The sequence below is a fragment of the Muntiacus reevesi genome, chromosome 3 (genome assembly GCF_963930625.1).
Source record: "Muntiacus reevesi chromosome 3, mMunRee1.1, whole genome shotgun sequence".
Lineage (NCBI taxonomy): Eukaryota > Metazoa > Chordata > Mammalia > Artiodactyla > Cervidae > Muntiacus > Muntiacus reevesi.
Window position 1 is genome coordinate 6,601,245 of NC_089251.1, and position 20,124 is coordinate 6,621,368.

Genomic DNA, 20,124 nt, shown 5'->3' on the forward strand with positions numbered 1-20,124 from the left:
CCCAGTAAAGACGAGCACCATCCAGACGGGCGAGGGCCTTTCCGGGAGAGGCTTCACCCCTTTATTTTTGAAAACGCCCCCCCGAGGAGGAGGGACACAGCCGGGAGTGACGCTCCGGCCTCTCCCCTTTGCCACAGGCTGTGGTGACCATCACGTTAGGACGCCAGGGCCCATCGCCACCAGCACCAGAAATGTGGACATCCCCCATCTCCCAACAGCACCAGGAACGGGGACATGCCCCCAGCCCCATGATTCAGCAGGTGCCGCGTGGGCTTTGGCAGCTAGGAGGTCCAGAGTTGCAGGCCCCACAGGCCCAGCTCCCCTCCTACCCCGAGGCCCAGTCCTCAGCAGCTGCATTAAGGGTCACTCTCTTCCTCCTGAGGCAGCCAGGCCTGTGGCTGGAAGGCCAGCTGGTGTCCTGGAGGTGAGGGACTCACTCTCGAGTCTCATGGGAGCACAGGGGCCCAGGGGTCGGCGGGCCTGCAGGGCCCACTCCCCACCTCCAGCCTCACCGCCCCATCCAGCAGCACCCCTCGGCATCGAGTTCCCTTGCGCCTCTCTGAAAAAGAGCCTGTTTGGCAGTGGACAGCAGATAGCTGTATTTAGTGGCCTCGCTCAACACTCCCGAACCATCGACGTGGTGCTTCTGGGCCTTGCCCGGCCGCCAGTCCCCCGGCCCCACACTGGTCCCTCGTTCCGCCGGCCCGCTCATCTCAGGGCGAGGCTGTAGACGTGGTAGATCTCGTCCGGGAGGTTCTCCTGCCGCTCCTGCGCCAGGAGGCTGAGGCCTGCGCTGCGGACGATGCTGTGCACCACGTCCAGGTCGCGGCACACGCTGCTGTCCACGTCGTCCAGGATGACGCCCTCCTGGGCCATGTTGTCCTTGATGACGATGATGCCGTTGGGACGCAGGCCCCGCTTGCAGCGCCGCAGGAACTCGGCCAGGTGCTGATCGGTCAGGTGGCCTGGGGGAGGCAGAGGCCGTCAGTGGGGAGAGCCGGGCCCGCCAGGCCCCCGAGTGGCCTTCGGCACTGCTACCGCCTTACTGAGCGCTGACTGTGCTGAACACAGGGCGCGCTGGCTCTCAACAGCCCGGAGGGGTTCACCAAACCCCACTTTGAACAGAAATGGGCTCAGAAGCCACCTGCCCCACACCTGCCCTCCACCCAACCCTCCTAGCCTGGGCCAGGGGCGTGCACCCAGCCAAGCTCCTCACCTACATTACAACCCCGAACAGAACTCAGGGCTGGACCCCGTGGGCTCCCGGCAGGCCGGGGCCGCCCAGCCTGCAGATAAGGCAGGAGGCCTGCTGCCAGATAAGCAGCCCGAGAAGAGCACCCCGAGTGTGCCGTCAAGCTAAGCGGGGGCCAGACAGGACGGCAGGGCAGGGCTCGCTCCCCAAAAACAGCACGGGGGGCGCGAGGCTTCCACTTTTCCTAAAAACCCCTTACTTAACAAAACTAATTTCCACATTCTTTGAATGCCGTTAAAACTTGAAAATTAAAAATTTTTTTTTCAACAAAAAACTGCCCCCAAATGGGTCGCAGCAGATACTGAGTTGAGACAAAATATGGAAACAAATGAACCTTCGAGGTGGAGCCCTGGGGAGGGAGGATTTGAGAAGCCCCTGCTGGCCCCCCACCTGCAGGAGCAGAGACGGGCAGGAGGCTCACCTATCACCCACTGGATCCAGATCACATCGTACGACTGTGGCTCAGGGCTGAAGTCCTGGAGGCCGCAGCAAAAGAAGTTCCTCACTCGCTTGCCCTCCTCGCCCAGGTAGGTCTTGGCCTTGACCAGGAAGTCCTCCGTCACGTCCACCATGTCCACCACTCCGAAGAGAGGCAAGAGCAGCCGCTTGGTGATCCTCCCAATGCCGGCTCCACAGTCCAGGGCGTACGAGGTCCCTGTCTTGTTTGGGCCTTCCTGAAGCAGCAGAGAAGACAGACTGAAGAGAAGGGTTAGAAAACCAGAGGGACCCTGTCTCTGCAAAGGGGCCTTTCCCTGAGAGCCCCCGGAACTACTCAGATCAGCACAGGCTGGCGGCTGGCCTGACACAGCACGGCCTTTCTCTGGGCCACGTGTTCCTGAAATGAAAGCCAACCTCTGCTTAAAGGCATTAACCCGAATAGATACGCTCGTCTCCCCTCTCTCCCGAGATTCCCGTCAGAAGGACCGTGGAGAGAAGCGCTGAAAGAAGAGGGCACTCAGTGAACGCACCTGGGAGGCTGGCACGCGGGCAGAGTGAGGGGCAACAGCAGCCTCGGTGTGTGCTGAGGGAGAGGCAGGGAGGCGGGCCTGGGGAGGCTCCGGCCACAGCACTGCCAGGCTGCCACAGAGGAGGCAGCAGAACGAGAAACTGGGAGCCTGTGTTCAGCAGACCAGCCAACACCCACAGCCCAGATTTTTGCAAACATGGCAGGAGGGCAAAGGTTTCCACCTCTGGAAAAACAGAACAGTCTGCAAGAAGGCTGCTCTGTGCCGGCACCAGGAGGCCCCAGCATGACAGCCAGCTCCTGGTGGGGGACCTTGCGGCAAAGCCTATGAGCTGGCCCACCCCACCCGCTCATCAAGGCCTGGGCGGTGGACGTGGGCTCTCCTCCTGGAGAGCACACCGGACCTGCCTACCCTCAGAAACCTCTGCAGGAACTTCCGGGAGCTGTTGATGTCGATGCTGGAGATGTGGCCATACCCCCCGAGCATGCCGTCCACGGTGGCCGGGACCTCCTTCCAGTACGTCTTGGCCTTGGAGTAGAACTGCTTCTCGTCCTCGATCACCTCGCTTGTCATGCTCTCAGCAGCGCGTCTCTGCACAGGCACCAAACTCAGTGGCGGCGGCTCCTGAGAAGGAAAGGGAAGTGGGTGAGGCAGCTAGGGTTCGGGCCCCAGTCTCCTGGCACGGCTGCTGCTGGTCACACGATCCTGTCTGATGCCAAGGGGCGCCCCCAACCCCCGCCCACTCCTACCCCTTGGAGGGCAGTGCCTCCTGACTCTTGCATTCGAGTCGTTTCGTAAAGCTATCTTCATGTCAGAGCAGGAGACCCGGCGTCCCGGCTTCTCCATCCTTCCTCTCCCAACACGACACCAGACCTGGCAGCTTCTGACCCCAGGGTAGACAGGATCCTGACCTACACTTAAAGGAGAGCAAAGCATGGAACTGAAGCCTCCTCTCTGGGACCCCGAGGACCCCGAGAGCCCCGCCTCCCAGCTTCAGTCACGAGAACATGGACAGGCTCCCTGTGGGGTGCAGTGCTGTGAACACGGAGACAGGCAGCAGACACACACCATCGTGCGTGTGTGAGGCCACAGAGAGGCACGGGGCGGGCAGACGGGCGCCAGGGGACGTGGCACAGCAGCCGACAGCAGGGAGGACGCGTTCGCACAGCAACTGGAAGATGTGAGGGCGAGGGGCTCTTCCAGGGGAAACCCGGGGCCCTCTAGGTCACGGTTACCAACTCAGCCTTCACCCCGAAGGGCAACGAGCTGCCACTACCTGGGTTAAGCAGGAAGTGGCCTGAGACGTGAGATTCCGGAAGGCGGTGTTGGCAGCTGAGTGGACTCCGGGCTGAGAGGACCGGCGGACGGCCAGGCCCCCGCAGCAGGACGGAGGCCCACCGCGCCCCACACCTGCCGGCTGGTGCGCCACGCAGGGCAGGAAGGGGCACACCTCTCCCCAGGACAACACTTGTCTACAGATGCTCTCTGTGCACAGGGCTGGTCCAGATAAAGCCCGATCCCCGAATAGAACCAATGCAAACACCAGGCAGAAACGAAGCCTCTTGCTGAGACAGAAAGTATTATGGCAACTCGAGGCATGGAAGAGTCCCTTCCGAATGGCAGACGGGGCAGTGGCTAAGAGAAGGCAAACCCTGAGGACAAGGAACACTCCAGATGGGGACAGGGACAGAGCGGAGACGGCGTGGCATGCATGCCGCACAGAGGGCTGGCCTGGCTGGCTGCCGCGTGTCACTAACGGGGAAGCGATCGGCTGAGTTTCTGAAGGGTGAGGGTGGGCAGGGACCCAGCGTGGGAAGGCAGGGCCAGGTCAGGGTCCCCAGGAGCCCTGTGCAGAGGAAGGGGCAGACGCACACACGAGCATCCTGCCCGAGGTTGGGAGGCCCGCGCAACTGCTACGCCCTAGGCCTCCCCACGTGGGCAGCTCATTTCCATCACCGCGTGTCAGCCTGAGTGTCAGCTCCTCCCAGAGGCCTGCCCTGACCTGCCCGAGGTGCACCCTTATCCACTGCCCACCGCTGCTGCCTTCAGAGTGTGTGTTTCTTCTGAAATGAGCTGTTTACTGACTGCCTGGCCTCCAGGCAGGGCCTTCTCACCACCGCATCCCAGCACCGAGCCCACAGGGGTCACTGGGTGCAGAGGTGACGCCCCCCAGGCCTATAGGAAAGCTGTGCGCGTCTGTGCTCCGGGGGCTTCACTCCTCCCCCTTTATAGAACTCCACGGGGCTGTAGTTAAGCCCACCCCCGCCCCGTCGGTACAGTCCTGCAAAAGAGCTGAGAACCCCGGAGGACCGAGGAATGCTTCAAGAGAAGTAATGGGAAAGTGCCCCGAGGACAGCACGGGCCTTCAGGACGCAGCCTGGAGACCAGGAGGAGAGAAGGGAAACAAAAATGAGGCGTGCTGAAGATTTTTCATTCCTGTGTCTGTCGCCAGCCTCCAACCCACACCTGTATTCTGAACTTGTCCCAGAAGGAACCTTCCAGAAGCAGCAGGGTGCCCCGCCCAAACAACTCAGAGACACAGCCCTTTCCGGAGACCCCACCAGTGAGTGGGGTCACCAGGGAGAGGCCGGCCTGGCGGGTGAGAGCTGCTGGGCAGGGGGCCGCCTCCTTCACGGATCCCAGCTTTCTCAGGGGACAGGTCACACGCTGGCCTTCCGAGGAACAGATGAGGGCTGACAGATCCACGTGTCCGACCCGGGTCGGCTAAGGTTTCCACCCTCAGAGGCCCCTTCCACTGTGCCCCCAGAGACCCCTGCTCCAGTCCTTCTGCGGACTCCTGAATCAACTCTAGGACCGATCTCCCCGGGGCAGCTGCGGGGCTTGGGACTCCAGTGACGATGGCTCCAGTTACTGCACCAACCCAAGAGCCCTCTGGGGTAACAGGCTGGGGGGGCCTGGGTTCCAAATACTGCCCCACCCCCATCATGGCGGTGTCCCACACCCGTGTCCCAACCCCTGAAGCGACTGCTCCCCAATCAGGGGAGGACGTGGCATGCTGCTTGTGAGGATGGACTCTTGTCCCTCCAGCCTGTAGGGACACGCACAGCAAAGACGCAGAGGCCTGCCAGTCCCCAGGCGTGCCAGCTGCGGCAGAGTGGCCATCCCTGTGGCTCCCTGACCGCTAACAGGAGAGGGGGCCGCCAGCTCGACTGTCACCGCGCAACCTGACTGGGTTTGGGGGCGGCTGACGTGGGCAGGGTCGGCAAGGCCGAGGGGACTCCCTGGCCCAGGCCAACAGGGGCCACGGCAACCCTGCCACAGCGTCCCACCCGCCCCCAGCCACCACCCCGGAAGGAGAGCGCCAAAGCCAGCTCTTCCACACCACGCAGCAATGCTCCCGCTCAGACAAACTTCCGGTACTTTGACCCTGTCCCCCTCAGACAAACCTCTGGTTCTGTGTTTGTGTCTCTCTCCCCACTGGACTGGGAACTGCCTGAGAAAGCAGTGGCGACACCCTGAGATTCATCCCTGTGTTCCTCTTGCATTCCACATCGCTCACAGGTAGTCAACAAAATTCCCTGCCGATCAAAGGAAGGGAATAACTGTGGGCCAGACGCCCGGGGCTGTACTCTCTCCCTCCGCCGGCTGTCTGCCTTTCCCCCCAAGCAGACACAGCTCCTGGGCGCAGGGACACTGCCTCACACACCATTAGCCTCAGACCTGATACACGGTGGCGGTGTACTAACTGGTTGCTGAAGGAATCAAAGAAGGACCTTGGTGCGGCTACAGCCATTCTGTACTTCTTCAGAAAATCCTACAAACAAAGATGTAACCATTCCAATCTATAACACTGAAGCCCTTTACTGACAGTATAATTTTTTGCTTTACCAAAAGCCATACAACACGATTCCTTTAAATGCCAAGGTCCCCTGAATAATCTCATTGACAAGAATTCCACTTACAGGCCGAGTCTGGGAATAAGTCAGGGAGGCACATCCAGGCTGGGAAATGGCAAGGGTAACTCTGACATTTGTTCTAACAGCTTGGATTCATTAGTAAACATGACTCCTGGGGCCTGTCTACCCTGGACCTCCTGGCATCCAGAAGGGGTGGGCAGGAGGCCCCAGGAGTCAGAGAGGACGGCAGGGTTATCGATCAAACTGCAGGAAAGTCCGCCTACACTCGGTCCAGATCACAGGACGGAGCCACACGGCTGCAGGGATGGGAAGGGGCCTGGGCACAGTCTGGCTTTGTGAGTGCTCTAAACGAGCTCAGAGGAGAAAAGAAACCCTTTGCTCATTAGGGAACTTCTGCTTCTCAGAGAGTGCAATGTGCCTGGGCATCCTTCATGGTCATCCTCCCACCCAAGATGTTTAGGGTGACCCTGGGCAGCCGTCCCAGCAACTACTCTTCTTCCGGGATCTGTGACAGAGAATGGTGTCTAAACTGTCATCGCCTGTAAGTGAAATTCTTGTAAATGGGATTATTCAGGGGACCTTGACACTTAAAGGAATCATGTCATAAGGAAGGGAACAAGGAAGATGCAATAAAGAGGGGAGGGGATTAAACTCTTGATGATGAATGAACCAGGTCTGAATGTTGGCTCTGCCTCTCCCTGGCTGTGTAAGCTCAGATAAGACACAACCTCAGTTAAGTAGGTGTCTTTACTATAAAACAGGAACAATATTGACTTTACAGGAGGGCTGTGATGATTAAACGTGGATATAAAAGTGAAAAGTGATCCAGACACAGCTGGGCACATGTTAATCTGAAAAAAAACCAAACACCAAAAACCTCTATCCAATAAGATGCTCATCAATTCTCTCTGCTAAGTGTGAAGATCTAATGAGAAATTGCGCTGAAAGGCCCTACAAACCGTGGTGTGCTGGTCACACCTAAGGGATTACTACTGCTACTGCAGTGTGGTCAATCCAGTCGCTCAAAGGGCTCTGCCAATGGCAGCAGAGGGGAGCAAGCCTCCGGCCACGTAGGCACAGAAACCCCCGAGGTTTTGGGGACTCTAGGGCTTCTGGTCGCCACCAAAGCATGCCACATGTATTTACTTCCAACCCTCCCAGAGTCCCTGGTACACACAGAGAGAAAAACCATTCACTAAAATGAAGCGATGCACACACACAGGAAACCAGAAACAGGACAAGGACAGAATCCAGACTTCTGACCCCGCTCAAGGTCCCCTTTCTCCCAGGGGCTCAGGCCATCTCACTGAGCAGACTCTATACATCCAGACCACGTGCAGTACAGCCCAGGCCCACCGGTAGGGCCTCTGACACCAGCTGTTTCTAACCCTTGTCGCACAGACACACCAAGATCCAAAGAGAGTCGCAGCTGACTGGGCAGCAGGGCCTGGGCCTTCAGATTTATGGCAGCCTCTCTGCCAACAGGCTGACCTTGGCTCCAAGGGCTCAGGGGGCCGGCGGGCTGTCTTTAGAAATAGCACCTCTGTTGAGCCGTCACTGGGGTCGGGTCCAAAGTGAAATATGAGAGCGACGCCTGTGTAACGAGCACGATGCCCTGTGCCCGACTGTGATCCGAGCGCTCTTCGTGAATCCTCACACCCACCCTCTTTGCGGGTGCGCGCCTTACCCGTCTGGCACAGGGGAAACTGAGGCTCAGACAGGGAAAGGAACTGGCGGCGGCGGGGTTTGGCGTGGGGGCCGTGCTTGTGGGGTCTCAGCCTTCCTCCAGCCCGGGACCCCGGGGGCCCAGGGCCGGCCGGCGGACCTTCCGCGAGCGCGCACGTGGAGCCTAGCCCGCTTGCGCTCGGGTCACGTGAGGAGCCGGGGAGGCCTCACGGCACCGAGGCGGTTGGGGTCCGGGGCCTCCCCTCTCCCGGCGGCCGCTGTCTCCGCCCCCCACCCCGCTCCGCCTCGCGCTACTCACCGCGGGTGGGGGCTCCTGGGACGCGGGAGAAGAGGACGGGGAAGCGGAAAAGAGGGCGGCGGCGGCGACACCGAAGACCCCCACCTGACTACGACCAGCTGCGTCCAACCTGGCTGGAAGCGACACCTCGCGGCGCGCGCCCGCTTTGTCCACTCACGTCACTTCCGGGCTTCTGGGGGCGGGACCGCTCCGGGCTCCGCCCGCGCGCGACTTGTCCCCGCCCCCCTGCCCCCTTGGGCTCCTGCCCTAACTCGAGAACTTCGCTGCCTTTACAGAGCCGCAGGGCAGAGCTTATTCCGCCTCCGGCTTGTGCACCAGCTCCTTTGGAGGCGGCTTAAAAAGAGCCTTTTGTGGGTCTTCCCCTGGGTTACAAAAAAAGAGGCGGGGGGGGGGGCGCGGAGAGAGCCTTATTCAAGCCTTAATCTACCCATAACAATTAACATCCTTAAAATATACAGATCCAAAAAAATAAATAGGTAAAGAAAAAAAAATACACTTGACAGTGCCAAGGGGTTGCCACTCCAAATAAGCAGAACAAGTTCAAGAAGTTTCCATTTCGAAAGGTTGCCCTCTCCTAGGTTCCTCCCATACATAAATTCTGAATTGGTCCCTGAAGCAGCCAAGATGAACATGTGAATTTGCAGGTAGTAGACCTTGTGAACCTCTCCAAGCCTCAGTCTACTTCCGCCAGATACACAGAATAGTCAGTTTTCAATGCTTGGAGGGTTAATCTGTGGGATATTGTGAGTTGAGCCTTCAGCCCTGTGTTTGGAGTCGGCTGTCAGTAAATAGAAACTGATTCATAATATTCGTCACAATATTCATGTATAGCATAATATTCACAATATTTATCATAAATTCTTTTTTCCTAAACTGACATCCTGGCTTAGATTTACAGTGCCTCCTGGACACTGCACACAGGAGGTTCTTAAAGTGTGTTTGCTCTAATGAAGTGAAAGCTATGTTGGGGAAGTGGGGTGCCCTGAAAAGCCCCACCTACTTTTTTTTTTTATATTTATTTATTTGGCTGAGCTGGGTCTTAGTTGCAGCATGTGGGCTCTTAGTTGTTGCATTTGGGATCTAGTTCCCTGACCAGGGATTGAAACTGGGCCCCCTGCATTGGGAGTACAGAGTCTTAGCCACTGGACCACCAGGGAAGTCCCCTGACCTGCTATTGAGTCCCCAGTTCTGTTCATATTATGTAGCATCCTCCCTTCAGTTCAGTTCAGTTCAGTCACTCAGTCATGTCCAACTCTTTGCCACCCCATGGACTGCAGCATGCCAGGCCTCCCTGTCCATCACCAACTCCCAGAGTTTACTCAAACTCATGTCCATTGAGTCAGTGATGCCATCCAACCACCTCATCCTCTGTTGCCCCCTTCTCCTCCTGCCCTCAATCTTTCCCAGCATCAAGGTCTTTTCCAATGAGTCAGCTGTTCACATCAGGTGGCCAGAGTATTGGAGTTTCAGCTTCAACATCAGTCCTTCCAATGAATACCCAGGACTGATCTCCTTTAGGATGGACTGGTTGGATCTCCTTGCAGTCCAAGGGACTCTCAAGAGTCTTCTCCAACACCAGTTCAAAAGCATCAATTCTTCAGCGCTCAACTTTCTTTATAGTCCAGCTGTCACATCCATACATGACTCCCTAGGGCACTCCAGTTAAGACTTGGTTCCCTGGCCTGGGGCCCCTCTCCCAAGCTTCGTTTTCCACACCTCTACGGCAAGAGGATAAATCTTGGGCAGCCTCAATCAGGAAATTTCTATAATCTTTGTGGGTGTGGCTCTGAGTCTAGATCTTTTAGGGGTGCCTAAAAATTCACCTCTACCTTTATTTTTTTTTTTTTCTTGTCCATGGAAGACAAAGTCCCTTCCCTGCATCTGGACTCCAAGACTTTTCCAGGTCTGGCTGGGCCACTGACCTCCAAAGTCTCTCGAGTCACTGAATTCCCAAGGCTTGCACATGGTACATACTCAATAAATGTCCGCAGCATGTATGGGCCGGGCAGTTCCTTAGAAATCATCTAGGTAGTCTGGTGTTCCTCATTCATTTTCTAAAAATTTACACACCCTTAGAATAAATAGAAAAAATTTCTCATCCTCCCCACTCAATATTCTAACTTCCCAAGGAAGGATGCTCTTCCATCCCTGGTTGAGGAGTCTTTGCAGAAATACATTACACTGGATTTCCCTGATGGCCCAGGGGTTAGGAATCTGCTTGGCAGTGCAGGGGACATGGGTTTATCCCTGGTGGGGGAACTAAGATCCCACAAGCTGAGGAGAAAAATGAGTCTTCGTGCCCCAGCTGGAGGATCCATACGTCACAAGTCACAACAAAAGATCGTACATCACAACAAGAGATCTCGCTTGAGGCAATGGAGAGTCTGCATGCCACAACCAAGACCTAACACAGCCAAATAAATAATTTCAAAAAAAAAGAAAAAGAAAAATCCATTACATTATCTGGGATGCCTCCTCCAGGCGGACATCTTGTAATGTGAATTCAAAGTCATTTTTTTCCATTTTCAAATTGTAAAATCCTACCAGGCCAGTGAAATCACTGCCCAAACTACCCTTGTTCCTCACTCAAGTTTTAGTACAAGCTTCCTCACTGCCCCCTCCCAACCGAGAGTCAGAGATGGAGCCCAACTGTCCATATTATCATGGAGCCCTGAGAAAGGAGAGACTTAACTTGCATCACACAGCGTGCAGGAGCAGAGCGCAGGCTCAAAGCTGGTTCTCGCAGCTTCCAGGCCCACCGCATTCTTACTGCCCAGACTTCCAAGTTCTAACTCCAGAGCCACCCCAGCCCAAACCTGACCCTCCCAGGTCCAGAGGGGGTAACTGAACCCCTCAGCCCTTCATCCCTGCCTTGGGCCTGGTTGCCCTGGCGGGGAGCCCCACGCCCATTTGTGACTGCAGCTCTGACATCCTGAGCATGACAGCCCCGCCCTCTGCCTCCCCCACATGCAGGCTCAGCGCCCACTTGACCCTGAGTGCCAGGCGGGTCACAATCACTCTGGAAAGGCATGAAGGTGGCAGGGAGGGGCCAGCAGAGGGACCAGGCCCGGAAGATGGGCTCCCCCAAGGACCAGCCCACCTGTTAGGGGGCTCTAAACTCAGGGGGCCGTCTCTGGCCCCACCCCCCAAGGCCCTACTAGGGTGAGTGTGACACTAGCAGCTGGTCAGTGCACGTGTGCGTGGGTGCACGCTTAGTCATGTCTGACTTTCTGCGACCCCATGGACTGCAGCCCACCAGGCTCCTCTGTCCATGGGATTCTCCTGGCAAGAATACTGGAGTGGGTTGCCGTTTCCTCCTCCAGGGGATCTTCCCGATCCAGGGATTGAACCTGAGTCTCCTGCTTGGCAGGCAGATTCTTTACCACGGTGGCACCTGGGAAGCCGGCTCAGAGCTGTCAGCAATCTGGGAAGTGGGGTGTGTTAGGGAGGAAGCAGGCTCAGATCCCAGTGTCAGAAGCTGGGGTGGGGGCAGGGGGGTGGGGTGGGGGGAGTCTGGGGCTCTGTCTCCAAAGGGGAATTTTGTTAAAAATAAGTGTCTTGACCTGACCCCAGACCCAGTGAATCAGAATCTGAGGCATCTGTATTTTCAAGAAGCTCCCACTCCAGGGACTCCGGGGCTCCAGGAGGAATGGGCAACTGCGGGGCAAGCCACCCCTTTAAGCTGGTTTCAGCTTTCCCAATTTCCACCTGAGAGCTGGTAACAGCAGAACAAGTTGAACACTCCAGGTGTTAAGTGCTTTCCACATGGTGCGGTTTCATTCTCACAAAGGAGCAGGCCCTGGGTTATCCCCATTCTACAGATGGGGGCACTGAGAGCAATTAACTGGCTTGCGCAAGGGCACAGCTAATAAGTAATGGCAGTGAAAGTGCTCAGTCCTGTCCAACTCTTTATGGACCCCACGGACTGTGGAGCCCGCCAGACTCCTCTGTCCATGGACTTCTCCAGGCAAGAATACTGGAGTGGGTAGCCATTCCCTCCTCCAGGGGATCTTCCCAACCCAGGGATGGAACCGAGGTCTCCCCCATTGCAGGGGGATTCTTGACTGTCTGAGCCACCGGGAAAGCCCCAGTATGTAATGGAACTGAGACTACATTCTAAATAATATTTTTAAAATAATAATAGCAGTTAGGCTTTGTTAAGCACGTACAATGTGCCTGGCATTATTCTAAGCCATTTACATCTGCTGGCTCATTTAAACGTCACAGCAACTTGAGAAGGTGGGTACTCTTACCGTCACCATTTCTTCAGGTGAGGAAACAGAGGATCGGGGCGCTCTAGCCTGAAGCCACTTTTACTGTCTGGCGGGCCAGTGGTGGTACCCCCCGAACCACACTGCCGCGCTCTGGGCGCTATGGCCTGGGGGGCTGGTCTACGCCCTCCTGTCCACTTCCCACGGCACCCCCCCTCCGCCCCCCACTGGCGTGAGGATGCCCTGAGCTGAGCGCAGGGCCAGACATGACCCGGCGCCGCCCCAGCTTCTGGGCCCAGCAGGTGGCGCCCGAGGGGCCCCCCGGCGGTGGCGATCGCCGGCGCAGAGACCCGCGGCCGCCCGAGCTCCGAGCAGCCTCGGGCACGAGGGTCTTCGGGGGCTTGAGGGCCTCGGAGAGCGGCGCCGAGTGGTGGCCGGCCCCCGCGTGTGAGTCCTTGTATTCCGATCCCGGGCTGGGCTTCAGGCGCTCCCGGTCCCGCCTGCCGGTCCTGCCCACCGTGGCCCAGCGGCCGGCAAGGAGCCGGACAGGGCTGAGGTCGCTGCAGCTGCCGCCCCTGCTCTTGGCCGGCGAACCCCCCGAATCGGCGCCCGCATGCCCCGAGCTCGGAGAGCGCGAGGACCCTCGCAGGGGCTCGGCCAAGGAGACCTCCGATTCCTTGGGCTCCCTCCTAGGAGAAGTTCTCCCGGGCCGGTTCCGGCAGTTCCTGCGACAGTTCAGGGCTGAGTCTGCGGAACGGCTCCTCCCACCGAGTGAGGCCCCCAAGGCCCCCCAGGGGGCGGGCCAAGGCGGGGCTGCGTCATTTCCGATGGTGGGGGTGGTCGGAGTGGCGGTGGTCGGGGTGGGGGTCACAGCACCAGGCAGAGAAGGATGCTTGTATTAGTGAAGTAGGGCTGGCAGAATCCTGACAACCACCGCTTGAGGGCGGATCTGCCATTGTACAGATGAATAAACAGGCCCAAGGCCATGCAACCAGGAACATCCTAATAAAGACTGTCCCCAAGCGAAGGCTCATAACTCTTTCTACTTCATTCTGCACCCCCCCCACCCCAGTACCCTCAGCATCTCAACATCAAAGGCATCCTACGTCAGAGTTCAACGGAAGTCCTCCTCGGTGTTCCAGCTCCCACTTCCTCCCAGACCTTGGGTAAGCGTCAGTGACCTCTTCGTGGGGACAGGGTTGTCATCAACGCTCTGACCATGCGGGACCCTGATCACTCATATCAGGTATGGCCTATTTGTTTTCAAGGGGCCGGTCATCCTACCTCAAGAATAGCCTTGAGAAGATTTTGCTCCATCAGACACCTGTCCTGGGGCCCTTGAGTAGAGATTACCCGCAGTTCACCACGGTCAAGGCCAATCAGTGAGTTGTGGGAGGATGGGGATAGGGGGGTGGGGAGAAAGAACATTTCTTTCCTTCCTCTGTCTTTTCAGAATTTATCCATCTGTCCACCTGTTCCATCTATATGTCCATCCATGAATCAGGTCTTCTTCCAACCTGTTTAACGATCATCCATCAACATCTATGAATCCATCCACCCATTCATTAATCAGGTCTTTTACCCACACATTCATAATTCATTGATGAATCCATTTATATATTCATTCTCCCATCCACCATTGCATACATCTGTGAACCAGGTCTTTTACAATCTATTCATGAACCTCTCCATCTATCCATCCACTCATGAATCAGGTCTCCTGTTGATTCATTAATCCATCTCTCCAGCCAGCCAGCCAGCCAGTCATCCAGCTATTCACAAACTCCCACAATTCTATCCACCTATCCATGAATTCAATGATTGATCATCTACCAATCCTTCCATCCACTTGTAAATCCAGGATATTGTCCATCACTAATCTAATCATGAAGCCAGTCTACATGCCAATCTACATAATCATTCATCCACCCATGCATCCATACATCTACCTATCCTCCTAAGATCCAAACCTTATATTAAGAACTTTTTGGGAATTCCCTGGCAGTCCAGTGGTTAGGACTCAATGCTTTCACTTCTGTGGCCTGGATTCTACCCCTGGTTGGGGAACTAAGGTCCTGCAAGCCGAGTGGTGTGCCAAATAAAAAAGACCTTTTCACTAATTCATCCATCAGTCTATCCACCCACCCACCCACCAACCCCTTCTTTCACCCACCCTGCCATTCATTCATCCATCTCTTCCTCTAACTTTGATTCACTTTTACTATATGTCAATGGAGAAAGTGAAGTCGCTCAGTCATGTCTGACTCTTTGCGACCCTGTGGACTGTAGCCCACCAGACTCCTCTGTCCATGGGATTCTCCAGGCAAGAATACTGGAGTGGATTGCCATTTCCTTCTCCAGGGGATCTTCCTGACCCAGGGATTGGACCCAGGTCTCCTGCATTGCAGGCACTTTAACCTCTGAGCCACCAGGGAAGACCCAGCGAAGAAGACACCAGGGAGGAAGTCAATGGAGAAGGAAATGGCAACCCACTCCAGTATTCTTGCCTGGAAAGTTCCATGGACAGAGGAGCCTGGTGGGCTACTGTTCATGGGGTCGCAGAGAGCCGGCCATGACTGAGCAACTGAGCACAGCACATGTGTCAAATATTGGGAGAAATAGAATAAGGACTGGAAGTCGGAAGAGCCTGGGCACTGGAACCTAGCTGGACCTGGATGCAATAGCTCTAAGGGAGGCAGAAAATAATGCAGAAGTAGTTCCTCCTGCTTAACCCTGGACGAAAGGTGAAGAGCATCGTCCTTGAGTTTAAAGACCAGGGACAGTACATACACTAGACATGCCACTCCTTCTCATCCTGGGCCCATGGCAAGCATTACTAATTGACCACAGCACTTCTCCCCCCACTGAGCCTCAGAACCTTTCTTGACTCAGTGCTCCAGGAAGACACCGCCTATGGATGCACATCACTGTTGCATAACTAGGTCCCAATGCGTGTAGCCAACACCGTCTTGGTCATCTCCTGGCTGCCTGGCTCTTTAAGGGACTCATGAAAAGTGCCCTCTCTGTGTCCACATGGACATAAAGATGTGGTCAGATAAATGGAGACAGGTGTATGCATAGGCATGTACTTAAGATCGAACATGGCATTTCTGAATAACAGAGCCATCAATGAATCAAGCACACCGTCCTGCAGCCTTGCTCTGGAGGCTGAAATGAATAACAATAACTGTAATAATCACAGATCCCCTTTACTGAGCCAAGGCCCCTGGCCAGGCTCCATACTAGATGCCTCACATTTCATCTAATACTCACCAAACTCTTAGAGCACTTCTAGGGGATGTTAGTGTAAAGAAGCTGCTTATCAATGCAGGTTAGATAAAAGAGATGCAAGTTTGATCCCAGGGTCAGGAAGACCCCCCGGAGCAGGGCACAGTAACCCACTCCAGTACTCTTGCCTGGAGAAGCCCCTGGACAGAGGAGCCTGGCGGGCTACAGTTCATAGGGTCACAAAGAGTTGGACACAACTGAAGCAACTTAACACGCACTCAAACTCTTATAGGGCTTCCAGGTGGCGCTAGTGGTAAAGAACCCGCCTGCCAGTCAGGAAGAGCCCCTGGAAGAGGGCATGGCAACTCACTCCAGTATTCTTGCCTGGAGTCTCCCACGGACAGAGGAGCCTGGCGGACTATAGTTCATAGGGTCGCAGAGGAGTCTGACTATAAGTCTCTCTCTGAAGAGACTTAGCATGCACTCATGCAAACCCTTATAAGGATGCTGTTATCCTGCCCACAACACACAGTACATCATTTAAAGGGGAGATCTGCTGGTAGTCTGCCCCATGTCACAGGACTGGATGTTTCATAGTTGAAATTGACGACTATGGGAACAGTTCTCAGAGATGTTTACTCTTGGCCCTGCAGACCGTGGGGGTGGGGGTGGTGAGGGTGCTTTTCAGTCTCTTTCACGTCTTCCCAGCCTTGTACTGTGGGCACAATGATCCCATTTTACAGACAAAGAAACTGAAGCTCCAAGAGTTAGAATTGAAACCCAGGGACTGCCCAGCTCCTGAGTTCATATCCTTCTTCCCTCTGCTGAATTGCTTGATATACAAGAGTACCCGCTCTGGAACCAGGATTCATAGCCCAGTCCCACCCCTAACCAACTGTGCGATCTTGGGCAAGTTGCAAAAAAAAAAAAAATCAAAAAAACTCTGTGCCTCAGTTTCCTCTTCGGTAAAATGGGACTAAGAATCGTGTTTCACAGGGTTGTGTGAGTTTGGTGGGCTGATGCCAGTTGCATGCTCGATCCATCGCTTTGGGGGGCAGGAAGTGCTCAGAAGGATGGTCGGGATCCCACAGAGAGCTCTGGTGGAAGTGTGTGTTGCCAGGGTGGCATGGAGGCTGGCGGCTGAGCCCCTCTCGTCTCTCTCACCAGGCCCCAGGCCACCCATGCCCCCAAGCTCAAGGCTGTGCTCACCCACAACTCCTCGGGGGAAGGGCCAGGGCACCGCAGGCGATGTTGCCCTTTCCGAGTGAGATTCGCTGACGAGACGCTGCGGGACACAGCGCTCCGTTACTGGGAACGCAGCTGTGCCGGTGAGCAGACAGACAGGAGGGGGAGCCCCGGGACTCCAGAAAGTTCCAGCCTGCAACCTGGCCAGCAGGGACGCTGGCCCTGATACTGCAAAGGCTAAGCGGCCACTGACCCCGCAGAGAAGGCCCCTGAACTGGCCTTTCCAGAGGCTCTTAGGGTGACCTTCAAGGACCGTGTATAGGGTCTGAGGTCCAGCAGAGGTGGCTCAAGGCAGATGGTGCCAGGGAGCAGCTGGGTCCAGAGAACAGGGTGTGCCCAGGCCTGGCCATCACGGAAGGCTTGCTCACTACCAAGGGTTCCCACATGCTGTATCCTCTGCCCACCTTGGAACCTGCACCCACAGCCTGCAGACCCCGTATCTGGCCTCCAGGGGCTGGAGAAGGTGGGAACTGAGACACCCGAAGCTTTTCCCAGATCTATGAAGGCAGACCTCAGGGTCCTGGCTGAGGAGGTGTCCAGAAAGTTCTAGAAGATCACATCTCTGCGGGAGGCTGGCACTGCCTGGTCCAGCAAGGAAGCTCAGAACCGAGTATCAGTCCTAGGTTTCCCGGGGAGAACTTTGCTCTCGGCTCTTGGGTGATGGATGTGGTCGAATCAGTGCTGGCAGTTTCCAATGTTTTCTGAAGTGGGTGTCACAAGAGGCAAGCAGGAAGAACACACATCCTCACTCTAGTATGACCCTTCCCAAGACCCCCTTTCCCCATCTGCCCGGCCCTTTCTCTTCTGAGGATCCAGCAATCCAATAGCCTCATTTATTTATTAAGCACCAACTGTGTGCACTTTCAGAGTACAGCTGCTCCAAAGCCTTGCTGGGGATGGTTACTGTTCAGTCGCTTAGTCGTGTTTGACTCGTTGCGACCCCATGGACTGCAGCATGCCAGGCTTCCCTGTCTTTTACCAACTCCCAGAGCTTGCTCAAATTCATGTCCACTGAGTTGATGCTGCCCTCCAACCACCTCATCCTCTGTCACCCCCTTCTCCTCCTGCCCTTGCTGGGGGTAAAGTCCTCAAAATCCAGGACCTTGGCCGATTCAGGAGGAGCCCGACCCAGCGCCATCAGGATGGCAGGAAGTTGGAGGTGGAAGCTGAAATTTTGCCCAGTTTTGTTTGATGGGGGAAGCCAAGGCCCCAGGAGCAGACGACAAGCAGCTGAGAAGTCAGAGTCCACCCCAGCCACTGGGAGTGCCAGTAAAGGGAGGGGGGCCTGGAGAAAGTTTCTTGGGAATGGTAGCTGGCTGGCACAGGAGACACTTTCTTGGCAGCCGCTGGGCACAGGGGCCATGGCCATCCCCTCGGGGCACCAGGGTCGGGATTTCAGGCTTCCTGGCCAGCCAGAGGGGCAGCTGTTGGGCAGGAAAGACTCCAACCCTATAGGATTCTTAGCATCATCGCTTTTATTCCCTTGTGGGGCCACTGGGCTTCCCATGGTGGGAAAAGGGGCCAGTATTGGGCTGGAACAGGAGTAGGTGTGTGGGGAGAGAATTGGGCGGGTGGTGCAGAGCTTGGATAAGAAAGGCAGAAACAGTCATGCAGGATAGTTTTAAAACCAGAGCCTTCTCTGGAGGCAGCCAGAAGGCGCTGGGGAGCCTTGGGTTGCCATGGAGACAGGGCTCTGCCTGTCACAGGGAAGAGGGGGGAGGGTGGGGTACAGGTGGCCCCGCCCGGAGAAGAGATCTCACCCATGCCCCTTCTCCTTCAGCCCGGCAGGGCATCTTCGAGAACAGGACAGCCAAGCCCCGGTCGACAGCATCAGATCGGGTGTTCGGGAGTGTCGGGAGATGGCTGGAGAGCTTGCCCAAAGCCCTGTACTTGAGGGCCAAGGAGGAGACTGCGGCCAGCCCCAGCTGGGACTTCCCTGGCCTGTGAGGCTTTGTGGAAGGGGACGGGATTCACGCACCTCCTCCCCCTGTAAACCTCCCTGTCCAGCGGTGGTCTGGGCCCTGGAGGGTCCTGCCAGCCACGCGTGGACCTGAGACTCAGGGTCCACGCAGCTCATGGGCGCCTGTCCCCCTCAGGTCCACCCTGGAGCCGAAAGGCCACCTCTCTGAGGACACTTCCATGAACAGCAGCCTGCCCTTCATCCCCAGGGCCACCACCCAGAGGCAGCAGGGGGACCTCAAAACCTTTCTGGAGCAGGTGGGCAAATCGCCCTGTTCCTGGAGCCAGAAGCTGGTGAGCATCTGCTGGCGGCCAGCCACCTGGAGCGCCCTGCCTGCCGGGAGGATGCCCAGTGGGGTGGCTTGGCCTCTGGGTAAAGCCTCTGTATGTGCTTGGCTAAGGGGCGGGCTTTCAGGCTGGACCACTGGGGGTCAGATTCCAGCTCCTACCCTGCTATAGGTGGGGGCTTTTTTATTTCAGTTTCTGCATCTGTAAAATGGGGCCGACCGCGGTGTCTGCCCCCTCGGGCTGCAGTATAGAGCTCCCTGGGCCCAGGAAACCCCGTCTCCTTCCCGGAGGCCCCCGAAAGTGGCCGTCCTTCTCGCTCTAGGAGTCCTTCCTGCCCAGCATGGTGCTGCACACGGTCCTGAAACGAGGCTCCCCCAAGGGGTACCAGCTCCTCCTGCCGTCAGCATCACATCGCACCCAGAGGTGAATGGTCACTCTTGGTGTCCAAGCCCAGCCGTGGACATGGGTGAGGGGTGAGGAGAGGCCTTCCCTGACCCACAAATAAACGCGCATCCCAGGTGGCTGGTGTCTGCTGTCGGGTCTCACCCTGCAAACCTTTCCAGGTGCCTGGTTGCTAGTCCTCGGGGGTCCTGGACCAGGGGGTACGGAAGGGGTAGGGTCATAGAAGATGAGGGAGCGAGGCATCTTTGGGGGTCAGGCTTCTTCCAAGTGAACCATTCTGGGAGGTGGGAGGCCCTGCCATACACCTCAAACCGGGAACCAGGCCTCTGTCAACCTAGATCAGCCCACGCCTGAAACAGGCATCTGCTCTGAACCACCACCCCCCCAGCCTCCATCTTTGACTGGAACTAAAGGCTGCTGTTGTTGGAAGAGGACCTTCTTCCAACAACACAAGAGATGACTCTACACATGAACATCACCAGATGGTCAGTACAGAAATCAGATTGATTATATTCTTTGCAGTAGAAGATAGAGAAACTTTATACAGTCAGCAAAAACAAGACTGGAAGCTGACTGTGGCTCAGATCATGAACTCCTTATTGCAAAATTGAGACCTAAATTGAAGAAAGTAAGGAAACCACTAGACCATTCAGGTATGACCTAAATCAAATCCTTTACAATTATGCAGTGGAAGTGACAAATAGATTCAAGG

At 56.3% G+C, this 20,124-nt stretch overlaps 2 protein-coding genes and 1 non-coding gene across 7 annotated transcripts; 1 reads left to right on the top strand and 2 right to left on the bottom strand.

The window, feature by feature from the left end:
* Nucleotides 1–47: 47 nt before the first annotated feature.
* On the bottom strand, nucleotides 48–12,977 carry NTMT1 (N-terminal Xaa-Pro-Lys N-methyltransferase 1). 5 transcript variants are annotated; one of them, XM_065928280.1, is made up of 4 exons: nucleotides 12,958–12,977; nucleotides 2,629–2,841; nucleotides 1,674–1,926; nucleotides 48–965 (listed from the first exon to the last, which is right to left on the bottom strand). In XM_065928280.1, exons 2-4 carry the CDS (start codon nucleotides 2,788–2,790, stop codon nucleotides 709–711), a joined length of 672 nt encoding a protein of 223 aa, XP_065784352.1. In that variant the 5' UTR covers nucleotides 2,791–2,841; nucleotides 12,958–12,977; the 3' UTR covers nucleotides 48–708. The 5 variants fall into 5 exon arrangements, with proteins under 5 accessions (XP_065784352.1, XP_065784350.1, XP_065784351.1 ...); XM_065928278.1 differs by lacking the exon at nucleotides 12,958–12,977 and adding an exon at nucleotides 8,080–8,229; XM_065928279.1 differs by lacking the exon at nucleotides 12,958–12,977 and adding an exon at nucleotides 7,783–7,802.
* Nucleotides 9,164–9,236, bottom strand: TRNAG-CCC (transfer RNA glycine (anticodon CCC)). Its single transcript has one exon. It is a non-coding gene; the product is annotated as a tRNA-Gly (tRNA).
* C3H9orf50 (chromosome 3 C9orf50 homolog) lies at nucleotides 12,557–19,511 on the top strand. The gene is made up of 7 exons (XM_065928733.1): nucleotides 12,557–13,061; nucleotides 13,363–13,456; nucleotides 13,559–13,672; nucleotides 16,686–16,846; nucleotides 18,544–18,706; nucleotides 18,860–19,016; nucleotides 19,333–19,511. Exons 1-7 carry the CDS (start codon nucleotides 12,557–12,559, stop codon nucleotides 19,435–19,437), a joined length of 1,299 nt encoding a protein of 432 aa, XP_065784805.1. The 3' UTR covers nucleotides 19,438–19,511.
* Nucleotides 19,512–20,124: the final 613 nt, after the last annotated feature.